At 51.4% G+C, this 22,204-nt stretch overlaps 1 protein-coding gene across 2 annotated transcripts in view; it reads right to left on the minus strand.

The window, feature by feature from the left end:
* The window catches only part of RhoGEF3 (Rho guanine nucleotide exchange factor 3), a 374,922-nt gene that overhangs the window by 270,328 nt on the left and 82,390 nt on the right, over window positions 1–22,204 (minus strand). The window contains exon 1 of one of the 2 annotated variants that reach the window (XM_077658613.1): window positions 20,597–21,378. The exons of the other annotated variant lie outside the window; for it this stretch is intronic. Coding sequence (XP_077514739.1) covers window positions 20,597–20,635 — 39 coding nt within the window. The 5' untranslated portion in view covers window positions 20,636–21,378. Of the gene's footprint in view, window positions 1–20,596; window positions 21,379–22,204 lie in introns of those variants that run through there. 2 annotated transcript variants of the gene reach the window in all.

Below are 22,204 nucleotides of genomic sequence, written 5' to 3' on the forward strand. Positions count from 1 at the left end.
CGGGCTTCGGCGCTGAAGGCCCTCTTCGCTAACGATGTCGTCCTGAGCGTGGATGCAGTAGAATTTCAATAGTCGTCCGTTTCTTCGAGGATGGATCACAAACCCTTCCTCTAGTGTCGTTCGGCTTGGAAGATGAACAGGAGGCGAGCTTGTAGATGATGACAGCAGAGCATAATTTTACAACAGAACAAACTTTGCACTACTTTACTCATCGACCGGGCAGGTTAGTGCCTAAGTAGCATCACATTACATGCTAAGCATGGAGCCCCAGCTCAGACTGGACTGCATCCGTTTACATGTGCTTTTAAGCACTTGATTAACAAAGGACTAAGGGCGGTCATTTCCAGTGGCCCGCCCAAAGCATCAATTCTCCAATCCAAAATAACATGCGAGATGGGGACCACCCCTATGGGTTGGGCTTAGCCTCGAACCCAGAGTCTGTTAACAATACAAACTAAATAAACAACAAAAACGCCACCACTCTCTCTCAAGTGAGAGTATACACAGGCTCTCTCTTCGGAGCTAATTCACTAGCGCCTGTCTTTCCACATTCTTGGCGAGTACTGCCTGTCCGCCATGACAGGTGTCCGTCGCGGCCCTTCTGGGAAGCTGTGGGTGCCTTCCCGGCGATAGCCCACGACAAAGGGGGGGGGGGGGGGGGGGGGGGGGGGAGGGAAAGAATGTCGTCTTCGCGGTAGCGCATAGCGTCGGCTGTGGTGCGGCGCGCTCTGGCCCGCTGACAGCTCCCTTGTCCTGGAATGTAACCGGAAATTGGGGAGGATAAAGCCTGTTTCCCCGGGGCGGCGGCGGGTCCGGTTTTTCTGGTCGTCACTCAAAGAGCATGGCTGGGTAATTGATGATGCCGCTGTCACGGGTCTCCGTCTACGCCGCGCCGTCGAACGTGGATCCTCGTAGCACACACGGAATGTCACACTCGCTCACCCTCCAGAAGAATGTTCTCCGAACATTTGAGTCCACGCAGCTCCCCTTGTCTTTCTGAATCGCCTCGCCCAGAGCGTCCGACAAAACACTTTTCGCTGCACTCAACACCACTGCACAACACCATATGCCTCCGCTGTCAATAATGGCGTCTCCAGGGGCAGCACTGATCTTTTACAGATAAACATGAAACTCAGCACCCAAGCCTCTCCTTTCTAGTCCAAACTGGACGAAATAAATTTACCACAGTTACAAAGGAGCTCCCACTTCTAGCACGATCACGGCACAGACAAAAATATAGATAACGAAAGGAAGTAGGGCAGGTTCTGCATGCGCTCCGCATGCTCTCCTGTGCAGGTGTTACTTAATGACAGAAAGGTTTAACTACCAACTCCGATAACTTAACACATAAGCACATAGCAATGTTATGAGCTGCGGCATTACACAATTCTAACCAGTTCACAACTCCGCTCTGTTTACGCCATTAGTCCGACTTAGCTTTCCGATTTCGCAGCGGATATCGGCCTTCATGAGTCATACTAAGTAAGTCTGTGCCCCTTTGTCTGCTTTGGGACTCGCGAGGGCTCGTGGCAGGAGCCTCTCCTGGCGTTATCTGCGCGGCAACCTCGCGCGCTTCTTCTTCTAGCAATGCATGAAGTAAATCCGGTGGCATTCTGGCCGTCACCTCTGGCGCCTGCCGAACAGATGCAGGAGAGGGCGTTTCTTGCGAACTATCTGCGCGCTCCGCTTCACTTCTGTCCCCATCAAAATCCGCGCTTTCCCTTTCCTCATTTCGTGAATACTGAACCGGTGCCGACTTGAGGCGATTTGCGTGTATCCTTATCAAGCGCCGGTTCACGTCTCGGACTCTGAAGTTTACCGGAGAAAGCTTCTCGACAACCTCGCACGGTCCTCTCCACTTCGTCTGGAACTTACGAGCTAGCCCAATCTGCCTTTGGCAGTTTTCAATGTACACGCTGTCCCCCACATTAAACGGCGCGTCTCTAGCACTGCGATCGTGCACCTCCTTCCTGCGCTTCGCCGCTTTCTTTAAGGCCTCCTTTGCGATGTCCCTCGCCACTTGCAAGCGCGATTCTAGCTCCACCTTATAGTCGTCCAGTGAAGCGTATGGGACACGACGGGGGCCCTCTGGCACTTCACTAGGCTGGTCCGGGTCTCGGCCGTAGAGAAGAAAGAATGGCGATTCGCCCGTGCTCTCGTGTGCTGCGGAATTGTAGGCAAACATTGCATACGGGAGCCACAAGTCCCAGTCCCGCTGGTCGCGCGAAACAAAATGCGACAGGAACCCGGCCACGGTTTGGTTCAGTCGCTCCACCGCGCCGTTGCAAGCCGGATGGTACGGTGTTGTCTGCTTCTTAGCGATCTTAAGCAGCTCGCAAACTCTCCTCATTAGCTGCGACACGAAGTTCGTTCCCCGATCTGTCAAGAGTTGCCTCGGGGGTCCATGTCGGAGCACGATCTGTTCGACAAATGCTCTTGCAACCGTGTCTGCCTTCTGATCTGGGAGTGCTACCGCTTCCGCGTATTTTGAAAGGTGATCGACAAATACTAAAATGTACTTGTTTCCGGAAGTGGTCGTGGGCAATGGGCCCATTATGTCCATACCTGTCCGCTCGAAGGGAGCCGAAACCTCAGAGAACGGCTGAATTGGAGCTGGTCTTCGTCCCTTGGGTGTTTTTCTTTCGAGACAGGAATGACACTTCGCACAGTAGTCTCTAACATCCTGTCGCATGCCACTCCAAAAGTACAAACGCTCCACACGCCTGCGTGTCTTTGCTACGCCAAAATGACCGGCGCATGGCGCATCGTGAAACTCGCGAAGAACCCTTTCTGTCCACGACCGAGGTATGACGACTCTCTCCCAAGCGGTTTTCTCTGGTCTCCCTTTCCTGGTTGGCCTCGTGCGCCGACACAGGGTGCCGTCTTTGTCAATGAAATAACCTAGCTGTTCGGGGTGAGACGGTGCGCCCTCTAAGCTTTCGATTATTCGCTTCAGGTCAGGATCTTTGCACTGCTCTGTGCGTAATTCGGCGGGGTCGACTACGGGGACAAACTCATCTATAGCTGCCACGGCAGCTGTGCGGCTGAGTGCATCAGCATTCAGATGTGTCTTTCCTGACTTGTGCTCAACTTCAAAGCAGTATTCCTGCAGGTGTAGATTCCATCTAGCGAGTCGCGAGCTAGGGTCCCTGACACTCATCACCCATTTCAGAGGATGGCAGTCTGTGACTAGCTTGAATTTGCGGCCGTAAAGGTAGCATCTGAAGTGCTTTACTGCCCAGACAACGGCGAGGCACTCCCTTTCCGTAGCTCCGTACTTTTGCTCTGTGGGGCTCAGCTGTCGGCTAGCAAAAGCAACGGGATGTTCTTTGCCCTCGATAACCTGAGATAGCACGGCACCAACTGCGAACTTTGACGCATCTGTGGCCATAACGAAGGGCAAATTAAAATCCGGGTGGCGCAACAGCGGTGCACTCATTAGCTTCCTTTTCAGGGCCCCAAAAGAATTCTCCGCGTTTTCGTCCCAGCGAAAGGCGACATTTTTGGCTGTTAAGGCGGTGAGCGGCTTAGCGAGCTTGGCGAACTCCTCTATGTGCCTTCGGTAGTAACCGATCAGGCCGAGAAACTGCCGGACCTGGCGGACGCTAGTCGGGGATGGAAAATCCGAGACACACCTTAGTTTCTCAGGGTCCGGTCGCACGCCGTCAGCTGAAACAACGTGCCCGAGGTACTTCACCTCGTTTTTGAGGAATTGGCACTTAGAGGGCTTCAGCTTGAGACCCGCTCCTCTTAGTCGCACCAAAACCTGCTCAATATCGCGCAAATGGTTCTCAAAACTGTTACTGTATATGATAATGTCATCCATATACACGAAGCACAGCCTCCCCAAAAGACCTGCCAGGATAACATCAGCGGTTCTCTGCCAGACAGCAGGGCTGTTGGCCAGACCCATCGGCATTCTTTTCCATTCATAGTGCCCTGAGGGCGTGTTGAATGCCGTTTTCTCGGCATCTGCCGGATCCATTGCTATCTGCCAGAATCCCGCCGCCATGTCCACTACCGTGAAGTACCTGGCAGAGCCCAGCTGAGAAAGCGTCTCCTGTATATTGGGGATGGGGTATGGATCGATGCGAGTTACGGCATTTAGTTTGCGGTAGTCCACTACCAATCGATACGAGCCATCTGGCTTTTCCACCAATAGTGCTGGTGCTCCCCAGGGTGACTTTGAGTGTTCGACAATGCCGCGATCAATCAGGTCCTGCACCTGCCGCTCCATCTCCTCACGTTGGGAGTAAGGAATCCTGTACGCACGCTGGTAAACGGGCGATGAAGTGCCGGTTTCTATCCTGTGCTTTATAACGCCACAGCAGCCCAAATCAAGGTTGGACGCGGCGAATACCTCCGAGTAGTCGTTCAGCAAACCAGCCAGAGCCTCCCTCTCCCTGGATTTTACGTGAGAAAGATCGAACGACACCTTTGGAGCAGCCGAAGGACTAGCATGCTCTACAGTTGCGAGTACCGTATCGGTGGGCTCACGTTGCTCTATCGCAGAGGTGAAGAAAGCCAATGTTTTGTTCTTGGGAAGGCTCAGTGGCTGCTGGCTACAGTTAACCACCCGTAGGGGCACTCTGTGGGCGTCATTAACTGTCACGAGGCACGCGGCTGCCTTCAGGCCATTGCTGAGAGAGTCGACCGGCTCAAGCACTCCCACGGCGCCGCTCTCTACATCTGAAGGCACAAACGCGTACAAAATGTGCTCCGACCAAGGAAGGACGACCGCCTCCTCGACCAGCCGGACGGCAACCCGCGAATATACCTTCTCCAATGATCCCACTGTTTGACGGGTGTCAATATCGGTAATGCGAATCTCAGCCCCTCTCCTGTTCAAAAACGGAACTTTTGAGCCGCCCGCATTAACCTCTTCCTCAGAGAATGAGACTACTACCTTCCCTTTTCTCAAAAAATCCTGCCCTAATATACCTGACACTCCGTTTGGCAGAGACACCGTGTCCGGGCATACGTAGCAGGGGTGCTCCAATGCAATTCCGCCGAGAGAGAAGTGTAACCGGTAGAGTCCACTTATGCCAAGAGGATCCCCCGTTATGCCTACAAATTTGGTTGCCATACCACCAGACGCTTCCAACACCTCGCGGTCCCCCTTCCTTTGAAGCGTGTTAAAACTGCTCTCCTTAAGCAATGTCACCTTTGACCCCGTATCTATCAACAATTCCATACAACAACCATTTAACTTGCAACGCACAACAGGGCATGCCTCGTCGGCCACACAAACTACCACCACCTCATCATCTACTGCTCCCTCCCCACGCTCCTCAGGCTGGGGAGGACTAACTAGTTTTTTGACTCGGTATCTGGAGCCCCGCTGTAGGCTTGCTTAGGGCGTGTCTCGCCTGCTTCTCTTTGTGGCTCCCCACGGCGCACGTTTTGGCAGAACCTGGCGATGTGTCCGCGACCCTGGCAAGCGAAGCATACGATTTCTTCAAAATCTCGCATACCGCGCCTGTAGCTTTGTGGCGGTCTCCGGTTTCCAGCGAATGGGCGCTGTTGAGCGCGCGCTTCAACCTGGCATTCTACCTGCTGAGATAGCAGCTGTTCTAAGCGATCTAACCGCTCTGTCAAGAGAGCAACCTCAGGGTTGAGCACCGCTCTCTCTATGACGCGTACTCTCGCTGCGGCTGTCGTTAACGCCTCATTTCGTTCCTCATCCAATGCGGCCTCCACGGCTTGGTCGAAATTGCTCGGCTTGCGCGAGAGCACGAACCGGCGCACGGGGTCTTGCAGACCAGCCACGAACAAAGCGGTCATTTCCTCTTTAAGTATATCCTCCGCGTATTTCTTCCTTAACTGGTCTCCTTCCTCCTCCCTGCTTAACGTATCGCGTGCTAGGCGCTGAAGCCGCGACGCAAATGTTCGCACGTCCTCCCCTACCATCTGTCCGGCGTCACGGAACCTCTGTACCCGCACGTGACGTGGTTCAGTGTCGAAATGCTCAAACGCGAGCTTCTAAAATTCCGCAAATGATTTTCTGGATTTTACTTTTTCGTCTCGCCAGGCAAAATCATGAGCAGCTCCTGCCATCTTACACCTCGCCATTCCCAGCATTTGAGCATCGGACCATCCCCCCATTTTCCCAATCTCTTCTAGCATGGAAAAGAAATCGCAGATTGGAACCCCTGTCTTATCTCCCGTAAACGTCGGAATGACGCTTCCTAATGCCAGCATGCTTGCTCCGAGCGACGGCTGTGGAGTGGGAGCTCCCTCAGATACAGTCATTTTTTTTTTCAAGCCCTCCAGTGCCTCAAGCCTCTCAAATGGGGGTAAAAGTCCCACAATCAGTCCCGTGATTCCCTTTTGATTACAATTTTGAAGTCATGAATGTCACCGCATTCAGAGGACATTTGCTTTTGAGACCCCACTTCTGACACCAGTGTGATGACCCCCATAATGCGCAGGTCCACACGGGACGGAGAGGCAAAGAGACACCGTATGGCTCAGTTTAAACAAACAGGTATATTCAATAATTACACATGATTAAGGTTATACATCAGAGGCTGGGGCGTCCGAGCTTACGTGCCGACGACTTCATGGGGGCGATGGAGTGCCTCCGGAGTTGGGCTCGAGCGGTTGCTGGCAGAAGCTGCACGCCGTCGGGCTTCGGCGCTGAAGGCCCTCTTCGCTAACGATGTCGTCCTGAGCGTGGATGCAGTAGAATTTCAATAGTCGTCCGTTTCTTCGAGGATGGATCACAAACCCTTCCTCTAGTGTCGTTCGGCTTGGAAGATGAACAGGAGGCGAGCTTGTAGATGATGACAGCAGAGCATAATTTTACAACAGAACAAACTTTGCACTACTTTACTCATCGACCAGGCAGGTTAGTGCCTAAGTAGCATCACATTACATGCTAAGCATGGAGCCCCAGCTCAGACTGGACTGCATCCGTTTACATGTGCTTTTAAGCACTTGATTAACAAAGGACTAAGGGCGGTCATTTCCAGTGGCCCGCCCAAAGCATCAATTCTCCAATCCAAAATAACATGCGAGATGGGGACCACCCCTATGGGTTGGGCTTAGCCTCGAACCCAGAGTCTGTTAACAATACAAACTAAATAAACAACAAAAACGCCACCACTGTCTCTCAAGTGAGAGTATACACAGGCTCTCTCTTCGGAGCTAATTCACTAGCGCCTGTCTTTCCACATTCTTGGCGAGTACTGCCTGTCCGCTATGACAGGTGTCCGTCGCGGCCCTTCTGGGAAGCTGTGGGTGCCTTCCCGGCGATAGCCCACGACAAAGGGGGGGGGGGGGGGGGGAGAGAAAGAATGTCGTCTTCGCGGTAGCGCATAGCGTCGGCTGTGGTGCGGCGCGCTCTGGCCCGCTGACAGCTCCCTTGTCCTGGAATGTAACCGGAAATTGGGGAGGATAAAGCCTGTTTCCCCGGGGCGGCGGCGGGTCCGGTTTTTCTGGTCGTCACTCAAAGAGCATGGCTGGGTAATTGATGATGCCGCTGTCACGGGTCTCCGTCTACGCCGCGCCGTCGAACGTGGATCCTCGTAGCACACACGGAATGTCACACTGTTTACAGTTTATAGCGCAAATCACGTGAGAGAGCCGCTACCTGAACAAGCAACATGGCAGCGGCACAAAAAAAAACGACAAAACGAAGCCGCCGCCCAAGCGCGCAGAACAAACGAAAGGAAGTTACAACACTGTATGCACACACTGTATGCACGGTCGGGTATTTCATTTCCGCTCAAACACTTTTGCATTTACCGAGATCGGATATTAAGTGTCCAAAGGTTATTTGGCGCTCTTAGCAAGAAACATTCTTCCAGTTCCAGTTCCAAAAACTTTTATTTCCATCAAAAACATTCTTGAAAGCTAGCGCGCCTAAGGAAGGAAAGAACGGCGAATTGCATAAAAAAAGGAGGGGGTGGGGTATCAAGCGGCAACTTCACTACTCGGCACCAGCTTGAGAGCGATCTCCAAGCGCCACGCGAATACGCAAAGAAGAGGGATTTTCGAATGTGCCGACAATTGCATTTCGTTCGACCGAGCCGCTACAATTCCGATTAAAGCGCTCCCCCGCCTTCGCGAGCACGGATATCGTCGTAATAAATTGCCACCCGACTGGAGGAAAAAAAAGACACAAATGTACATGTATTTCTTCAAGTCAAAAAAAAAAAGCAAAGCAATCTTCACTTCCAGAATCTTCTCTCGCCCAGGCCGGAAATGTGCGCCAAAGTAATCAGCGTTTTCAGGTCTCTTGAAAACGCATATATGACGTGAAGAGTTAGGCGCGACAACTTCCGAACCGAGAAACGAGCGCTCAGTTTATTTTACATGGGCACAATGGAGGGCCTGGGGGTTTCGATTAAGCCGAGAACGCAGGAGCATTCTTAATAACGCTCCAGTATTTCCAATTCCAAAACGACGGACGAGATCGGGAATACAGAAGTCGACTGAAAGCTGGACCACTTCCGTAAACACATATCGCTGAAACAACAGAATAAATCAAATTACGGCAGACAGGGGCAGAAAGAACAGCGTACAAACTTGGGCACAGACAAAAGCTTGGAAGTAACAGCTGTTCTTCAAATGGTCATCAAGGAAAAAAAAAAGGATGCACAAACGTGGGAAGCAATGAGCATGCGATTCATTATTTAACTTTTTTTTTTGCGAACACCAAGAAAAGAGCAGAAATGCCCAGCCAGACCGAAGCGAAAGGAAGATCACAACGCCAACTCACAGTTTCAAGGACAACGCATATCCACGAGAGGTGTGTGTAGAACAGATATGAAAGGAACCAGTTTATCAGCATTCAGGCATGGGTCACTCCTCGATCATCAGTGTGAAGCATACCTAGTTTGTTTGTTTTTTTTGTTCTCCGATAAGTTTTTTCTCGGAGAAGCACAAGCCCTTTCAAGTTCGATGCAGAGTGAAAGAGAAAATTTCGCCCTTACAGCGCGAGCAAAGTGCAGCTCTCGTATTTTTCAGTCATATATCACGGGATCGCCGACCAGGCGGTCCTTCAGCGTCCCATGCGGCACCGCATTGGCGAAAAGGACGACATTATGTATGCGCATGCGTATAAAGCGCTTGCCAGTTGTAGCATCCGTACACCTTCTCAATATTACTAATATTACCTAGAGGGAAAGCTGGCGCCGCCGTCTGTGTCTGTGCGAGTTGCTTAATGGGGTAGGGAGACAAAGTTTTTCGGCTGTACGCTGCAGAGTTCCCATAACGATACTTTTTACCCGGGAATGTAAGGGCTTAGTATCCCTCTTCGATTGGGTTATCTGGTCAACTTGCTTGTTGTCAGTGGCACGTTATCGCAGAGGTGCAAAAAATTTGAGGGGCACTTCGGTGATGTAAAGCGCCCAAGGTTAAAGCCTTTCTGCGCCACTCTAATTGAACATGACTAATTAACGTCGAATTCGACATGATTCATTAATGACTGATGACTAATTAATGGCTAATAACTAAATGGTCGAATCATGACTATTTGTGGTCGCGGCATACTATACCGCTGATGACGTCATCGGTGTCACATTACTTGACCGGACAAGGTCATGGCCGCAAGTATGAGCCATTAAAGGCTTTCGCCTTAAAATAGTCGCGCGAGGAGATCACACGCGAACACCTCTAGGTGGAGCTGGAAAAGTTTATTTTATTTATCACATACTGCGGACCAAATACGGTCCAAGCAGGAGAGGCATAGTACAAATCAATCGAGTGAAAAACTTCGACCTTGAAAGAATAAAAAGCATACATGACGACGATACAAGTACTAATAAAGGGCGACCAACACTTATACAACGCTAAATAGGCACAGGAGGAAAGAAGCAACACGCAGTGTCAACAACATAGCGCGTCACAGGCAGCGCCAACCGACGGTTGAAATTACTCACGGGAGGCAAGCAAAGGAGAATCATGAGGCAGTGCGTTCCAATCAGTAATCGCATTAGGAAAAAATGAATACTTATAGTTTAGCTGTGATTACGGATGCGAAAACTTGCGCGACCTGACTGGTCAACACCGCCCAAAACGAACGGACTATACCAGGGGTCCCATCTAAGAGTAAAAAGACCGAGTGACCTAGCCCCAGTGAAACCAACTGAAGATTGTTGAGAGTCACGTGAGCTAGTCTGCACTATTTATAGTTTTTACATTCTCCCAAGTTAGTAAAGACTAATGAGCTGACTTTCTGAATAACGGGTTTAGAATAGTCATTTCAGAAATTGTATATTCTTGACAAACAGTTCGCTGAAATATTTGCACAGCTTTATTTACCGGCTTTGAAAGAAAGCGACCACGTGACAGCTGCTGGCGCATTATCTCCGACTCGCCCAGCGCACTTGCAAAGCCTCGCTGCGGACAGCGCTCAGGAAGAAAAGCGAATTTTGATCTCCGAGACGCGTCTTGGGACGCTGAAAGCAGCACCGCAGTCATGTGGTAGCTTTTGTATTCTGCAAGATTTCTTTTGAAGGGGGTACAAGAAAATCTAACTTTACGTAAACGGTACAATAAAGCAAACATTTCGGCCGCCTGTTTTTCAAGCCGATATACAACCTCTGCACTGACAATTTATTCCTGACGCAAATACTTTAAAAAGTTATCTAATTCGTCTTCACTGTTAAATTTTCAGAACGAAAAAATATTGGACCAGACCATGCGACTATCAACCGCACTCAATTGGCTTCACACGCTTAGGACACTAAGTTGTGTTGTGTTGGTTTCACTGGCGCATAAGCATCTCAGGCTATCATGCACCAAGCTCAAAGTATAGAAAACATTTAGGACTCTGAGCACATATTTTTTTTAACTCTTCTTTATTTTTAGCAAAGAAACTCAGTGTAATACGGTGCGACGCACTCCGGCGACATCCGTACAAACACGAAACGGCCGTGTTTATCACAATAAGACTTGTGGTACTTGTGGAAATACGAAGAGTGGCAAATGAAAAAAAAAAACTCAACGAGCGGTGAATGGAAGGGAGAGGCGCAAGGCGATATTAAATTCCGCATCCCATACATTCCATCCGAACATACCCCAAATGCGTGCGGTATATATATACGTAGTTCCGTAAGCACATTTGCCCGCCGACTTTCCAGCGACAGACACACTGGTATTCGACGCCTCGGGTCGCAAGCCACGTTTTGCCAACTTTTCCCGTAGCGAAAGTAACTTGTATCTCGCAGCTAGTCTTCGACGCGCCTCGATCAACGGCAATACCTGCCGAGAGGCGACGCCTTCCCCAGACGCAGGTCACCGGAAAATAAGGGCGGGCGACTTCTCGTTTTTCCCACTTCCTGGAACGCCTCACCTTTGCATTTGATATGAACCGTGTCGGTGGGTCGATGCCAACTACACGTCAATCCTCTGAGTTGCATGCACTGATGACAACCGTGCCGCGTTTGTTGAGGCAAGCACCCTGTGTACTGACAACGGTTCACAAGGGCGCTGCACGAAACCCCTTCGAACTAGGGCCAGTGCGCCAACCAGCCTGATGTGAATGAGGCCATTTACATTATTGTCTTTTTTCTTAATTCCTGCTATGCAAATTCCGGCGCACCGCTCGTATTTTTCACTTTGATCAAGAAAACGAAACCTCACGATCTCACCAACTGTACGACGCTGTCTTCCGCGACGCTGTCTTCCGCGCACTTCGTGTGGATTCACGTTAGTGCCCTTCTGCTTATTTTTTTTCTCTCTCCAACCCATACACGGCCAAACAAAACGAAGCGGTAAGAATAACTAATAATATGCACCAGCTTCACATTTTTGTCAAGGTCACCACAGTTTCGGTTTTTCCACACGGAACGACGTCCAGAAATATCTGAAGCCAGTCTTCCCGAAGGTCCCTTCAAAGCTCGCAAGGTACAAGGCATAAAGTTTCAAGTTTATTTTATTTACAACATATACGAGGGTAGGTCCGGGTAAAAGTGATCGCAGATCACTTGAGGCCCCCCGGACCCTCCTTTACATGGCATACAGCAGGAAATATGAGTACTATGTAAGAGATTGCAAATATCGGATGATCGGCCAACACTAAACACAAAACTTTTTACACAGACACAGATATACATACAAAATATTTTATAGATCAATATATATATATATATATATATATATATATATATATAATATATATATATATATATATATACACTGAAACAGCGTATTATTGCTTATATAAAGGCGGCTCTAATTTCGCGCAAGCTGCTTTTGAAATATCGACATTCATAGACTGTAATTGGTTTAATAATTGTGGCGTATTGTAAAATTAGCATACGAAACATTCACCCGTACCATACTTGATTATGCAGCGGCTATATGGAATCCTCACCAAGCATACTTAATTAACACCTTAGAAGCCGTTCAAAACAGAGCAGCCCGTTTTATATCCTCAAATTACAATAGACACAGCAGTATCACCAGTATTAAATCTTCACTTAACATCCCGCCACTAGAGCTCCGACGGAAAATCGCACGACTCTGCCTCTTTCATAAGTTATATTACAATTTTCATTCCTGATCTTCGTGACACATTATTACTAGCTCCCATCAGAACATCGCGCCGCCTGTTTAACCTCCTCAGCATTCAACGTATACATGGATCGACCTTGGCATTTAATAAATCTTTTCTTCCAACTGCAATAGAAAATTGGAACCTGCTACCCGACTACATTGTTAACGAGCGCGACGCTACTAATTTCGACAGGCATTAATTAATCACTGTACTGAATAAAAGACACTTCTCAAACTTCACCCAGTTAACTTATTATTTTTCTTGTTGTTGTTGTAGTTGTTACCGCCTAATTCAGCCTTGTGCCCTTCATTATTGACCACCGTTGTATTGTGATGTATCGTTTTTCATTTTATTGTATTTGCATTATGTTTTGTTGTATTAACGTATTATTCTTAGTTGCATTTGTTTTTGTCCCCCCCCCCCTTATGTAATGCCTCAACAGAGGCCTTTAAGGTATAATAAATGATGAAATGATGATGAACGTATTGTGTGTCATATTGTATTGGAACATATTGTAACATATTGTAACATATTGTATGTCCTCGTTTACCTTGTAGGGCCTGAGAAGAATCTTCCATCTTAAGCCATGGTGACTGAAGCTGCTGCCCGAGCATGTCGCCTGCGTACTCAGCAGACCCAAATACTTCTTTGCCTTTCGGTACGGACTGTCACACATACAGCAGGCTCCCTGTGTGAAAGCACGCTCCCAGATGAGGAGGTTTTCAATGCTGAAGCAGTTTCGCGGCTCAAAGCGCACACCTGAACAGGCCATGACCTCAGAATTTCTTACATCTAGGTTTCGCCCACATCGTCGAAAATTTCTTGTCACGGGCGTTTAGTATGTTTTATTTTTCTGTTCACCCCCCCCCCCCCCCCCCGTTCCCAACCATCACAAACACCTCCCTGAAATGGAACTGCAACGGCTGAGTATCGAACCCACAACCTCGTCCTCTGCACCAAAGACGCGCAGCCGACGAGCTGATGGGCATCTGATCTTTCTAATGGAGAGAAAACAAGCCTGGATTTTCGGAAAAGAAGGGAAAGCGGGGCAGCGTATTTTAGAAGCTCTCCGTTTCCGCGCAAACCGGAGAAAAAAAGAAAAAACTTTTTTCTTTTCTCCGAACCGCGCAAAAGAAGGGACAAAAGCTCGAAAAACAAAACGTACGCGGAGGTCAGCGGACCGAGAGAGAAAATATTCCTGAAATTCGAGGCATGCAGTCCCGTGGCCAGCCGCCGTGAGCATGCCACGGAATTGAGCACGCAGATAGGTGTACACTTTAGGAGAGGAGGCGGAGGAGACTCAGCAGGCACGACTTTACGATCCCCCCCTGGACAGCACAAGAGGACAAGCAAGACAAAGACGAAACACAGCCAGCCAGAAAGCGGGGGGGGGGGGGGGGGGGGGGGGCGGCAGGAACGAAACGGAAAACAGGAAGGGCGGAGGGAGGCGGGCGGCCCGCGCAACCGGTAATCTCATTCGCTTCGCCCAGCCGCGGAGAGAACCACCGGTTGCATTCTTACTTTCGACGTGGCCGCCGGCACCTGGCAACAAAGCCCGTCCGCTGTCTTCCACTCCGACAGAAGAAGAGCCTGAAAGCCACGGTGTTATGTGCTTTCAAGTGGGCCACAAGAAGGGAAATTGCAAGAGCTATTGAGCATGTGTCTCGCGATGACAGTCTGGGGCGATGACTGCCGAGAGAGACTTCACTACGGCGACTGGACAAGTTGCACAAGCTGCCTTTTATTCCTTCTTGCCATTGCATTTAGGCTCTAAACTACTAGGAGTTGGACGCGAACAAAAGGCCGCTGGAAGAAGTGAATGCTCACTCAGGAGTGAGCGCCCGACCTAGTCGAGACAGAAGGGTATCACGTGTGTGCGTTCACAGCACCTGCAAAAGAGGTAACTGTTGCGCTATTTCGCACTCTGACATCACAGTCATCTTATCCAGCACAAAGGACAGGCCAGCGCCAGTGTTCGTTTCTGTAGTCCCGTCCTTAGCGCTAAATAAAATGAAAGAGTATAAACGATCGGAATGAAATATGGGGGCAGGTAACTCAAAATTAGTCATTAAATTCCTCGACTCAAATAGCGACGCCCCCGCGCCCACGCGAAAATTCATGCGCTAAATAAACTCCCAACCAGGCTTCAAAGGCAGGACGACCATTAACGAAGCTGTTGCGAAAAGCAATACAACGGTGCACTTCCTCTACAGAAGCACGCGCGTAAAGTAAGAGATGGTTTGCGCAACCCGAGTTTAAATTAAACAGATAGCCTCGGATTCAAAAATTCGTTAGATGCACTTAGATATCTCTTAACTGCGGGAAGGCGAAAGCCGTTTGCGACTCTATGAACTTATTTGAATTTGCCGCGCTTGAATTCATTTCACGACAGAGAAGAAGAGCAGCTGGCGCGAGCGTGGCAGAGAGATAACGTGACTCGGTCACGTGACCTAAAATTTAACGGAAGGGCGCGAGTATGAGCCATTAAAGGCTATCGCCTAATAAAGGCGCTCGACGCAGGCAGAGAACGCTGCACCGCACAAGCAGGCGCCGTGGTCTCAATACCCCGCCCGCATCTTGTCGCAGCACAGCTGAAATCACTCGACTTCCTCTCGGTCACACAGCAACGGGTTCGCTGCCTACGCCTTCCGCACCGCTGCGTGCGAGCCCAACGCACGGGGGCAAATAAGGGAGTCGAGAAGCGTGCGCTTAGGCGCGCACACTGGGCGCGTGGGAAGCCTCCGACGCGGACGCGCGGCAGCCGAGCCAAACACCGCCAATCCATCTCCGCGGTAGACATAACTCGGACGACGCAGCGGCTGCAAGGCCGCGCTCACATACAAGCCGGCGGGAAAAGCAGAAAAATGCACAATGGTCTCCTTGCAACGGCGCCGACGCCGATCGACACAGCATGGGCGCGTGTTTGTTCGCCGCGATAGCTCCTCAAGGACAGGTTGAACGCGCATGTTAAACACAAGTGACGCGTTCGTCGGAACGTTTGTCGCCTCCGCTGGACAAGGACTGTGAGCTCTGCTTCCCCCACACTTGCATGACACGTGACACCAAATGCGCCGTTGCGTTTGAAATTCAACGGTCTGAATGGGCAGGACCGCGCTGCGAGCCGTTAGCGGCGTCCGCCAACCTACAGACACCGCTTTCAAATGCCAGGGAGTTTTAGCATAGCGGCGACGTATTAGCGGAGACGCACACTGGACACCTACCGCGCATGTGCACTGGCAGGGGAAAGACGGCGTGGGGCCACTGCGTAACAATTCTTTTTATGTGTTTTTTGCTTTGCAGTAGAAATTTTCGGGTGCGAAGCACACTGAGCCAAGACAATCCAGTAAGAGGGCAAGTTTTTCGGTCCGTAGGTCGCCATCTTGTCAGTTGGCCGTTCAACTCGGATCCCCGATCTCAGTCGAACTCAACTGCCGTTGAGATTTCAACGGCAGTTAGCACTGCCGTGTAACACCGCTAACTGTCGTCCAGTTCAACTGAGAGTCAACTGCCGTTGAATACGCCCCGTGTGACACGGGTATAACACGAATAGCATACCTCCTACCTACCCGGCCACTTATGCATAGTGTACGGAGTAACAATGAGATGGATTGTATTTGCTGGTATCCATAACAGCTCTGCAACGCATGCGCAAAAGCGTTGCCCGTAAGTGCGAACGCAGAATTGGGTCCGCGAAAATGTGGTGCGCGCGAGCAGCAGGGACGCATCTCTGCATTATAAATTCACTGATTCTTATGCGCGAAAGTTATACCTGAACAAAGATGCACGAGAAAAACAGCGGGAGAATAGTCGGTGCCGGGAAACGAAGCCCCGACCGGGTGTCCAACCCGCGGCAACAGCCCAAGCCGCTCAGCCATCGGGGCGGGTAGAGCCGGTGAGACAGGGGATTAGTAGGGGAACGAGCACTCATTCATATATAATGCTGGGAATCCGCGTGAGCTCGCCCCTGACCCCGCCCGTCCCCTATAGTGCTGCCAAAGTCGTAATGAACGCACGGCATACCGTTTAACTACACGACAAAGGCAGTGACTGCAAGAAGATTTCACGAGAGAACAGCACAGAGACTCGGGAGGGATTACAGAGAAATTCCTCACGTGTCCAAAGCGAGGCACCCATGGACAAAGTCGATTACGCGGTGCACAGAGTGGGAAGACAAATGCGAACATCTAAAGGTATAAAGAAATGAAGGAAAAAACATTGCCAAGCGACTATCGACGATGCTGCGCGTGTTAGCCAGCAATGAAACACGCCTCGGGCCACCTATATTTTTTGGCACTGAATCAACGTCTAACGAGAGACTGAGGACGGCACAATCACGGAACTATGCGCGGTCGAGTGACGACACACCACAGAACTGGGGGCACTTGAGACGTTTAGCATAGCGAGTATCGTCATCACCACCGCTTACCACAAGCCGCCACTACCTGTGCGCAGTTCACTCTGCGTGCTCTAAATGGCGCCGTGTGCCGGGCAGCTGCGCCCACAACAGCCGCTTAAGGGCCAATCAGCACGCGCGCACTGGCGGCATGAGGTAGACAGTGATGACACGCGCTGTGCTAAAAGCCTCTATTATAGCAAGCGCTGTCATGGCGCTAGATGAGGCGACAGAGCGAGCTGTATAAGTAAGGTTCAAAGGTGAACCTACTCCTGCTCTGCACTGGTGCTTACCGCGTGCACAGGTGCACCCGTGCGGATGCCGAACGTCGTGAGATGTGCCAAAGTCCCTTACACAGCTACCGCTGAAGTAAAAAAGAAAAAAAACGTGAGAACTAGGTGTTCTATTTGTGTCAGACCTGGAACCGAAAACTGATTAATAAAAGGAGCTACACATCCGGCGACTAAAAAACACCGTACTCCAAGATGACTGCCACCAGGAATGAGAAGGATCTGAGACGTCGCCCCGTTCGACCTAATGCCGCGTGGATCTTAAGCCAATCGGCCGAGGAGGTTCTCTGGGAATGGAGCCCCTGAGCGCACAATTCAGCCCACGCACGCCGGCGTTTGGCTCGTCCACACCTCGCCGCCGTTGCCAGAGCTTCGATTACACAGCCTCGAAAACTACGCCGCGTAAGCTTCCACGTCGCTTTGCCAGAGCGCGTACAGAAGGGCCCCCTGGGGGTACTGGAGAAGAAAGGGGACACCCAAATCGCGCCACGTATCCCCGCACACACCTGCCCGAAGGGCCGCTCGCTTTCCGCTGGGCACACACGCATACAGCGGGCAGGCGATGGAGGAAGGGAAATTCGCGCGCTTTCCGCACGAGCCAAGTATCGCATCCCGTTAGGGGGCCTTGAAAAGCCGGGAAGGCTTTTCAACGCACACACACATAGCTCGCCAGGAGAGAGAAACCGAGGCAGTGGGCGAAATGGCGTCTTGGTGTACGCGGGCGGGCGCTGGTGGCCGGAAGCGCATGACTGCGCATTCGAGGCGAAGTAACGGCCCTACTATAACGATGCCGTAATAATGACCATATACAGCGCGCGCAACCTTCCAGCTCGCAAGCGTACATGCGCTACACACGCCGCTACGAGTTGTTCCTTTCCGCGTAAAATCCTCCTGCCCCCTTAAGACTTTTCTCTCATCCCGGCCTCTTGGCCTAAGCCGGCGCGGGGATTAAAATATACGGCCGGCCATACTTTTTCCCTCAGCGCTTTTTTTTTTCCCTTCAATTTCCCCGCTCGCCAGAGCAGCCGCGGCTTCCAGGCACGCCGCTCTGCGTGGCCTCTTCATTAGCGCGTGGCTCCGGCGGACGCAGCAGCCATGCGCCCGCCGTTCCCACATTAGCCGTCTAATGAGGGGGGGGGGGGGGGGGTTGACCTCCCAAATCCTCGGCTCGCGCACCGAGAGCGCTCCTGTTAACCCCTCTACACGCATGAGGTGCAATTCAGCACGCAAGCCTCCAACTCTTAGGTTTATGCGTGTAAGTATACGAGCCCCGTTTGTGCCATAGGCAGAGCGCGTCGGCGGCGCCGCCTGGGAAGGGGCGGGGCCAACAACTCATCGCGCACCGCGAAACAAATGCCTTACGAAGAGCTTCGTGTCCCCTCCGCACGGTAGCCGCAGCGCCTGTACGGCCCTGGCTGTCGCGTGATCGTTGCCAATCAGGCAGACTGGCGCACACGCGGCCACGTACCGAGGTTCATTAAGGGGGCGTCCGACAGGCGGTGCTGCGGACTGCCCCCTCCCCCACCTCGTGTGTCTGTTTTCGTTCCCGGGTTAGCTTGTGTATCGGGTGCGAAAGGAAAAACCGATCGCTCCGGGCACGCATCGTATATCGTTGCCGTGTTTCGAAACAGCGTGAAGTATCTGCGGGAGGCAGGTACGGTTTGGACACAACGAACAGCGGCGGTGCAGGGCCCTTTCGGCACGCAAGCCCATTCTGGCGTTCAGGCCTCGGCGCTAATGGAGGAAGGAGTCTGTGTGTGCTGGAGACAAATATGCTGAACGTTCAGGCGAGACCCGCAATACAGGCCCGAGAGCTCGCAGTCACGTACGTTGGCACTAAGGCGCATGTAAGTACCACACACGGTGCATCGCCCCCGCGTCCTGACAACAAAGCTGTATCTCGTCGTTCGCTTTTGTCGCCGAGAGGCGCGCTACAGTAAATTCGCGTTGCAGGCACTGTAAGACCTCCGTACAGGTAACGACACGACAAAATGAGGGATACAGTGCAAGACAACGCAGCATTACATGTGTGCAGTAATGGCGGGACAGTAGAATACAACGAGACAACTATGTACACTTCAGGAGGACATTGTCACGCGGTGGTGGCGACGGCCGAGCAGGGAAGTAGACAGCTGAGGGCTTTCAAAGAATATCACGAGTGCTGCGACGCTCTTAACAAGGTTGAAGATCAGTGCGGTCACAAGCAAGAGAATAGGAGTCAGTATATCCAAGGCAATGCACTTGCATTCAAGGAGAGTGAAAGACGTCGATCGACTAATCTTCGCTCCTTTTTAGCGAAAAAAAAAAGAAAATAATGTCGCCTGTTTAAATAATTTTCTTCGCCCTAAAAGCTCGTTCTTAGCAGTGCTGCGGCGACTTGGTAAAATGTTTACCTCTCCGCACACCTTATTAACCATAGGCCCCGAAAAAAGTAATTCAAACCACAATATTTCGTAATAAACAAAAAACTGTTAGTAAAACAAGAGCCTGTTAAGGTCGTCAAAAAAAAAGAAGAAAGGGATACGAAAAACCTCCATTAACACTTCACGGCCGTGTTCAAATTACGTCTGGGCAGCGTTAATCTGTACATAGACACGTTCAAACATCGCCGCGTGTGCGTTTCATTTTCAGCTGCAAGGAAAATAACTCTCTCGCACTAAACTATCCACCTTGTATACCACTTTCGTGAGAATTACGGAGCAGTTTAGATGCGCATTTAATTTCAACCACCACTGCTTGCGTTGTCTATATTTCGTAATCTTCACAGTTCTTGAATCTATAGCGAAACTATAATTTCTAAAACAGTGGGGAAACCGTGTCAAAAGCAGTAACCAATTTACGCGATCGAAGGCAATCTAAAATTTCTCATCCAGAACGCAAGATCATAAGGCTACATATACTCTTTAATAATGTTAAGTCACTTACTTGCGCGCAAAACCAAAATTCTCTGCCTCGGGAAAGCACTCCGCTGATTGCGTAAACGCACCGGTTTGATTACAAGCTCGGCAGAGGATAAATGCAACACGCGCCTGAGCAAACAAAGTCGACCTTTCTTCGAAATCAACTACAACAGATCACGAAAACCAAAAAAAAAGAGACGAAAGTAGGCGAATTGCAGTCCCGTACTCCCAAATGAACTTTGGCAAGCAAAACTTTCAAAGACGCCTCCTTCGGTGCACGATGTCGCCGCGCAAACTCAGTTTCCAACCAACAGCCCAAACAAACAAGCCAATGTGCTGCCCTCTCGCAAAGGGGGTTCTGAATGCAGTTCATTCCAGCAGCTTGTTCCTCTTATACCGTTGCTGTCAGCTTTCAAAAGTCATCCGAAAGGCTAGGGGACGAGGCTGCATAGGCACGACGGAATTCGCAAGAAACAAACAGACAAAAAAAGAAAACATTCCTCACCGAACTCGCCGAAGACGAAAACTTCACCCGAGGAGTCATGGGTGCACAGGGCGCGCGGCACCGGAGAAAAGTTGGTCGAGCGCGCAAACACGAAATCCACTTCGGCAGACGTCAACGTGTGTGTGTGTATATATATATACATATATGATTTACGAAGCAGAGCGGCGAAGGCGGTGACGCACCGAGCGCGCTCTTCTTGCACGGCGACGCGCGGCAAGGGGCGACGACAGCCGAAATTGAAACATGGACGGTGCTGCGAGGCAGAGCGGGCGTACGCAAACACAACAAGTCGCCACCAAAAGTCAAGCGCCCAATATTGCTGCTAACTCGGGAAGACGGGAGAGGAGAGAGCAGCAAATCACGCGTCCCGCAAGAGCACAAACAGCCGCCGCCGCGGTCCGCAGGTTTTTCCAGGTGACAGGCTCGAGCACCTCACGAATCACTCCAGTCGACGCTACGTGACGCACCAACACCAGAAGCACGGCAGGGGCGCTTCGAATCCCTCGGCGCAACAGAAACAAAAGCCGGCCGAGAGTGAAGAGCGAGTGTCACCGCAACCTCCACGGGGCGTCCAGCTGATTGCGGGAGAAGAGGTCAGCCGGAGCGGGGCGGAGACACTTAGCGGAGCGGCGCGTTAGTGGGGAAGACAATGAAGTGGAAATGGGCGCGCCTTGGCACACACACATACACACACTATACGTCGAGGAGAAGCAACGACGACCAGGTCCGTTCCGTCGACGCGGCTTGCCTGCCACAGCGACAACAACACGAGAGCCGCGAGCGGCACGCACACACACGCACGAACCGAATGTGGCGTGGGAGAGGACAGAGTAGGTGCTGAGAGAGAGAGAGAAAAAAAAAGAAAGCGTGCCATCGGCAGCGCGCGCGCGCGACCCGGCCTGGCAGCAGCCAGCGGCAGATGACTCGATCGTCGCCGTCGCTGCCGCCACGGTTCGCCGGCAGAGAAGAAGGACGCGGGGGAGGGGGGGCACGAAAGCCCCCATACCTGGGCCCGAAGCTGCTTCCTTTATCCGCAAAAGCGGCGACGGCATGCGGGCGAGAGGAAAAGAGAAGAAAATGCGACGGGAGAGGCATTCGTAACAGCAACAACGCAGCCGCCTCGTCTCCTTGGCGCGGACGACGCAACGGAGCGGCGAAAGTGAAATGGCGACATAAAGGTGGCCGCCGTCGCCGGGAACCCCTCGAGTGTGGTTCCTGCAGCGGCGTATACGTGTTATGCGCGGCTGCCCGTGCGGACCCGACCGACGACGACCTCGCCCCGAGCGGTGGTGATGAACGAACGGCGGCGATGCACGCCCCCGTTCCAGAACGCGAGGAGAGGGGACGGAGATGATGCGGGCGGAAGAAGGAAGGGCCCGGGCCGTGTCTAAACGAGCCGCTAGACAAATGGTTCCGCGGACGGTCAGACAAGGCTCGCTCGAGGGGAACTGCGGAGTGGGCGGGGCACAGCCGGACGCGAAGCCGCTGCGTGACGACTGCGTTACGTTACGTTACGTTACGCTCGCCTTTTCTAAAGCAGCAGAGAAATTGAGCAATAAATAAGGCTGATGCTTTGCTTTTGCTTTAATGGAGTGTAACGTCCCAAAG

This window comes from Amblyomma americanum, chromosome 3 (assembly GCF_052857255.1).
Source record: "Amblyomma americanum isolate KBUSLIRL-KWMA chromosome 3, ASM5285725v1, whole genome shotgun sequence".
NCBI lineage: Eukaryota > Metazoa > Arthropoda > Arachnida > Ixodida > Ixodidae > Amblyomma > Amblyomma americanum.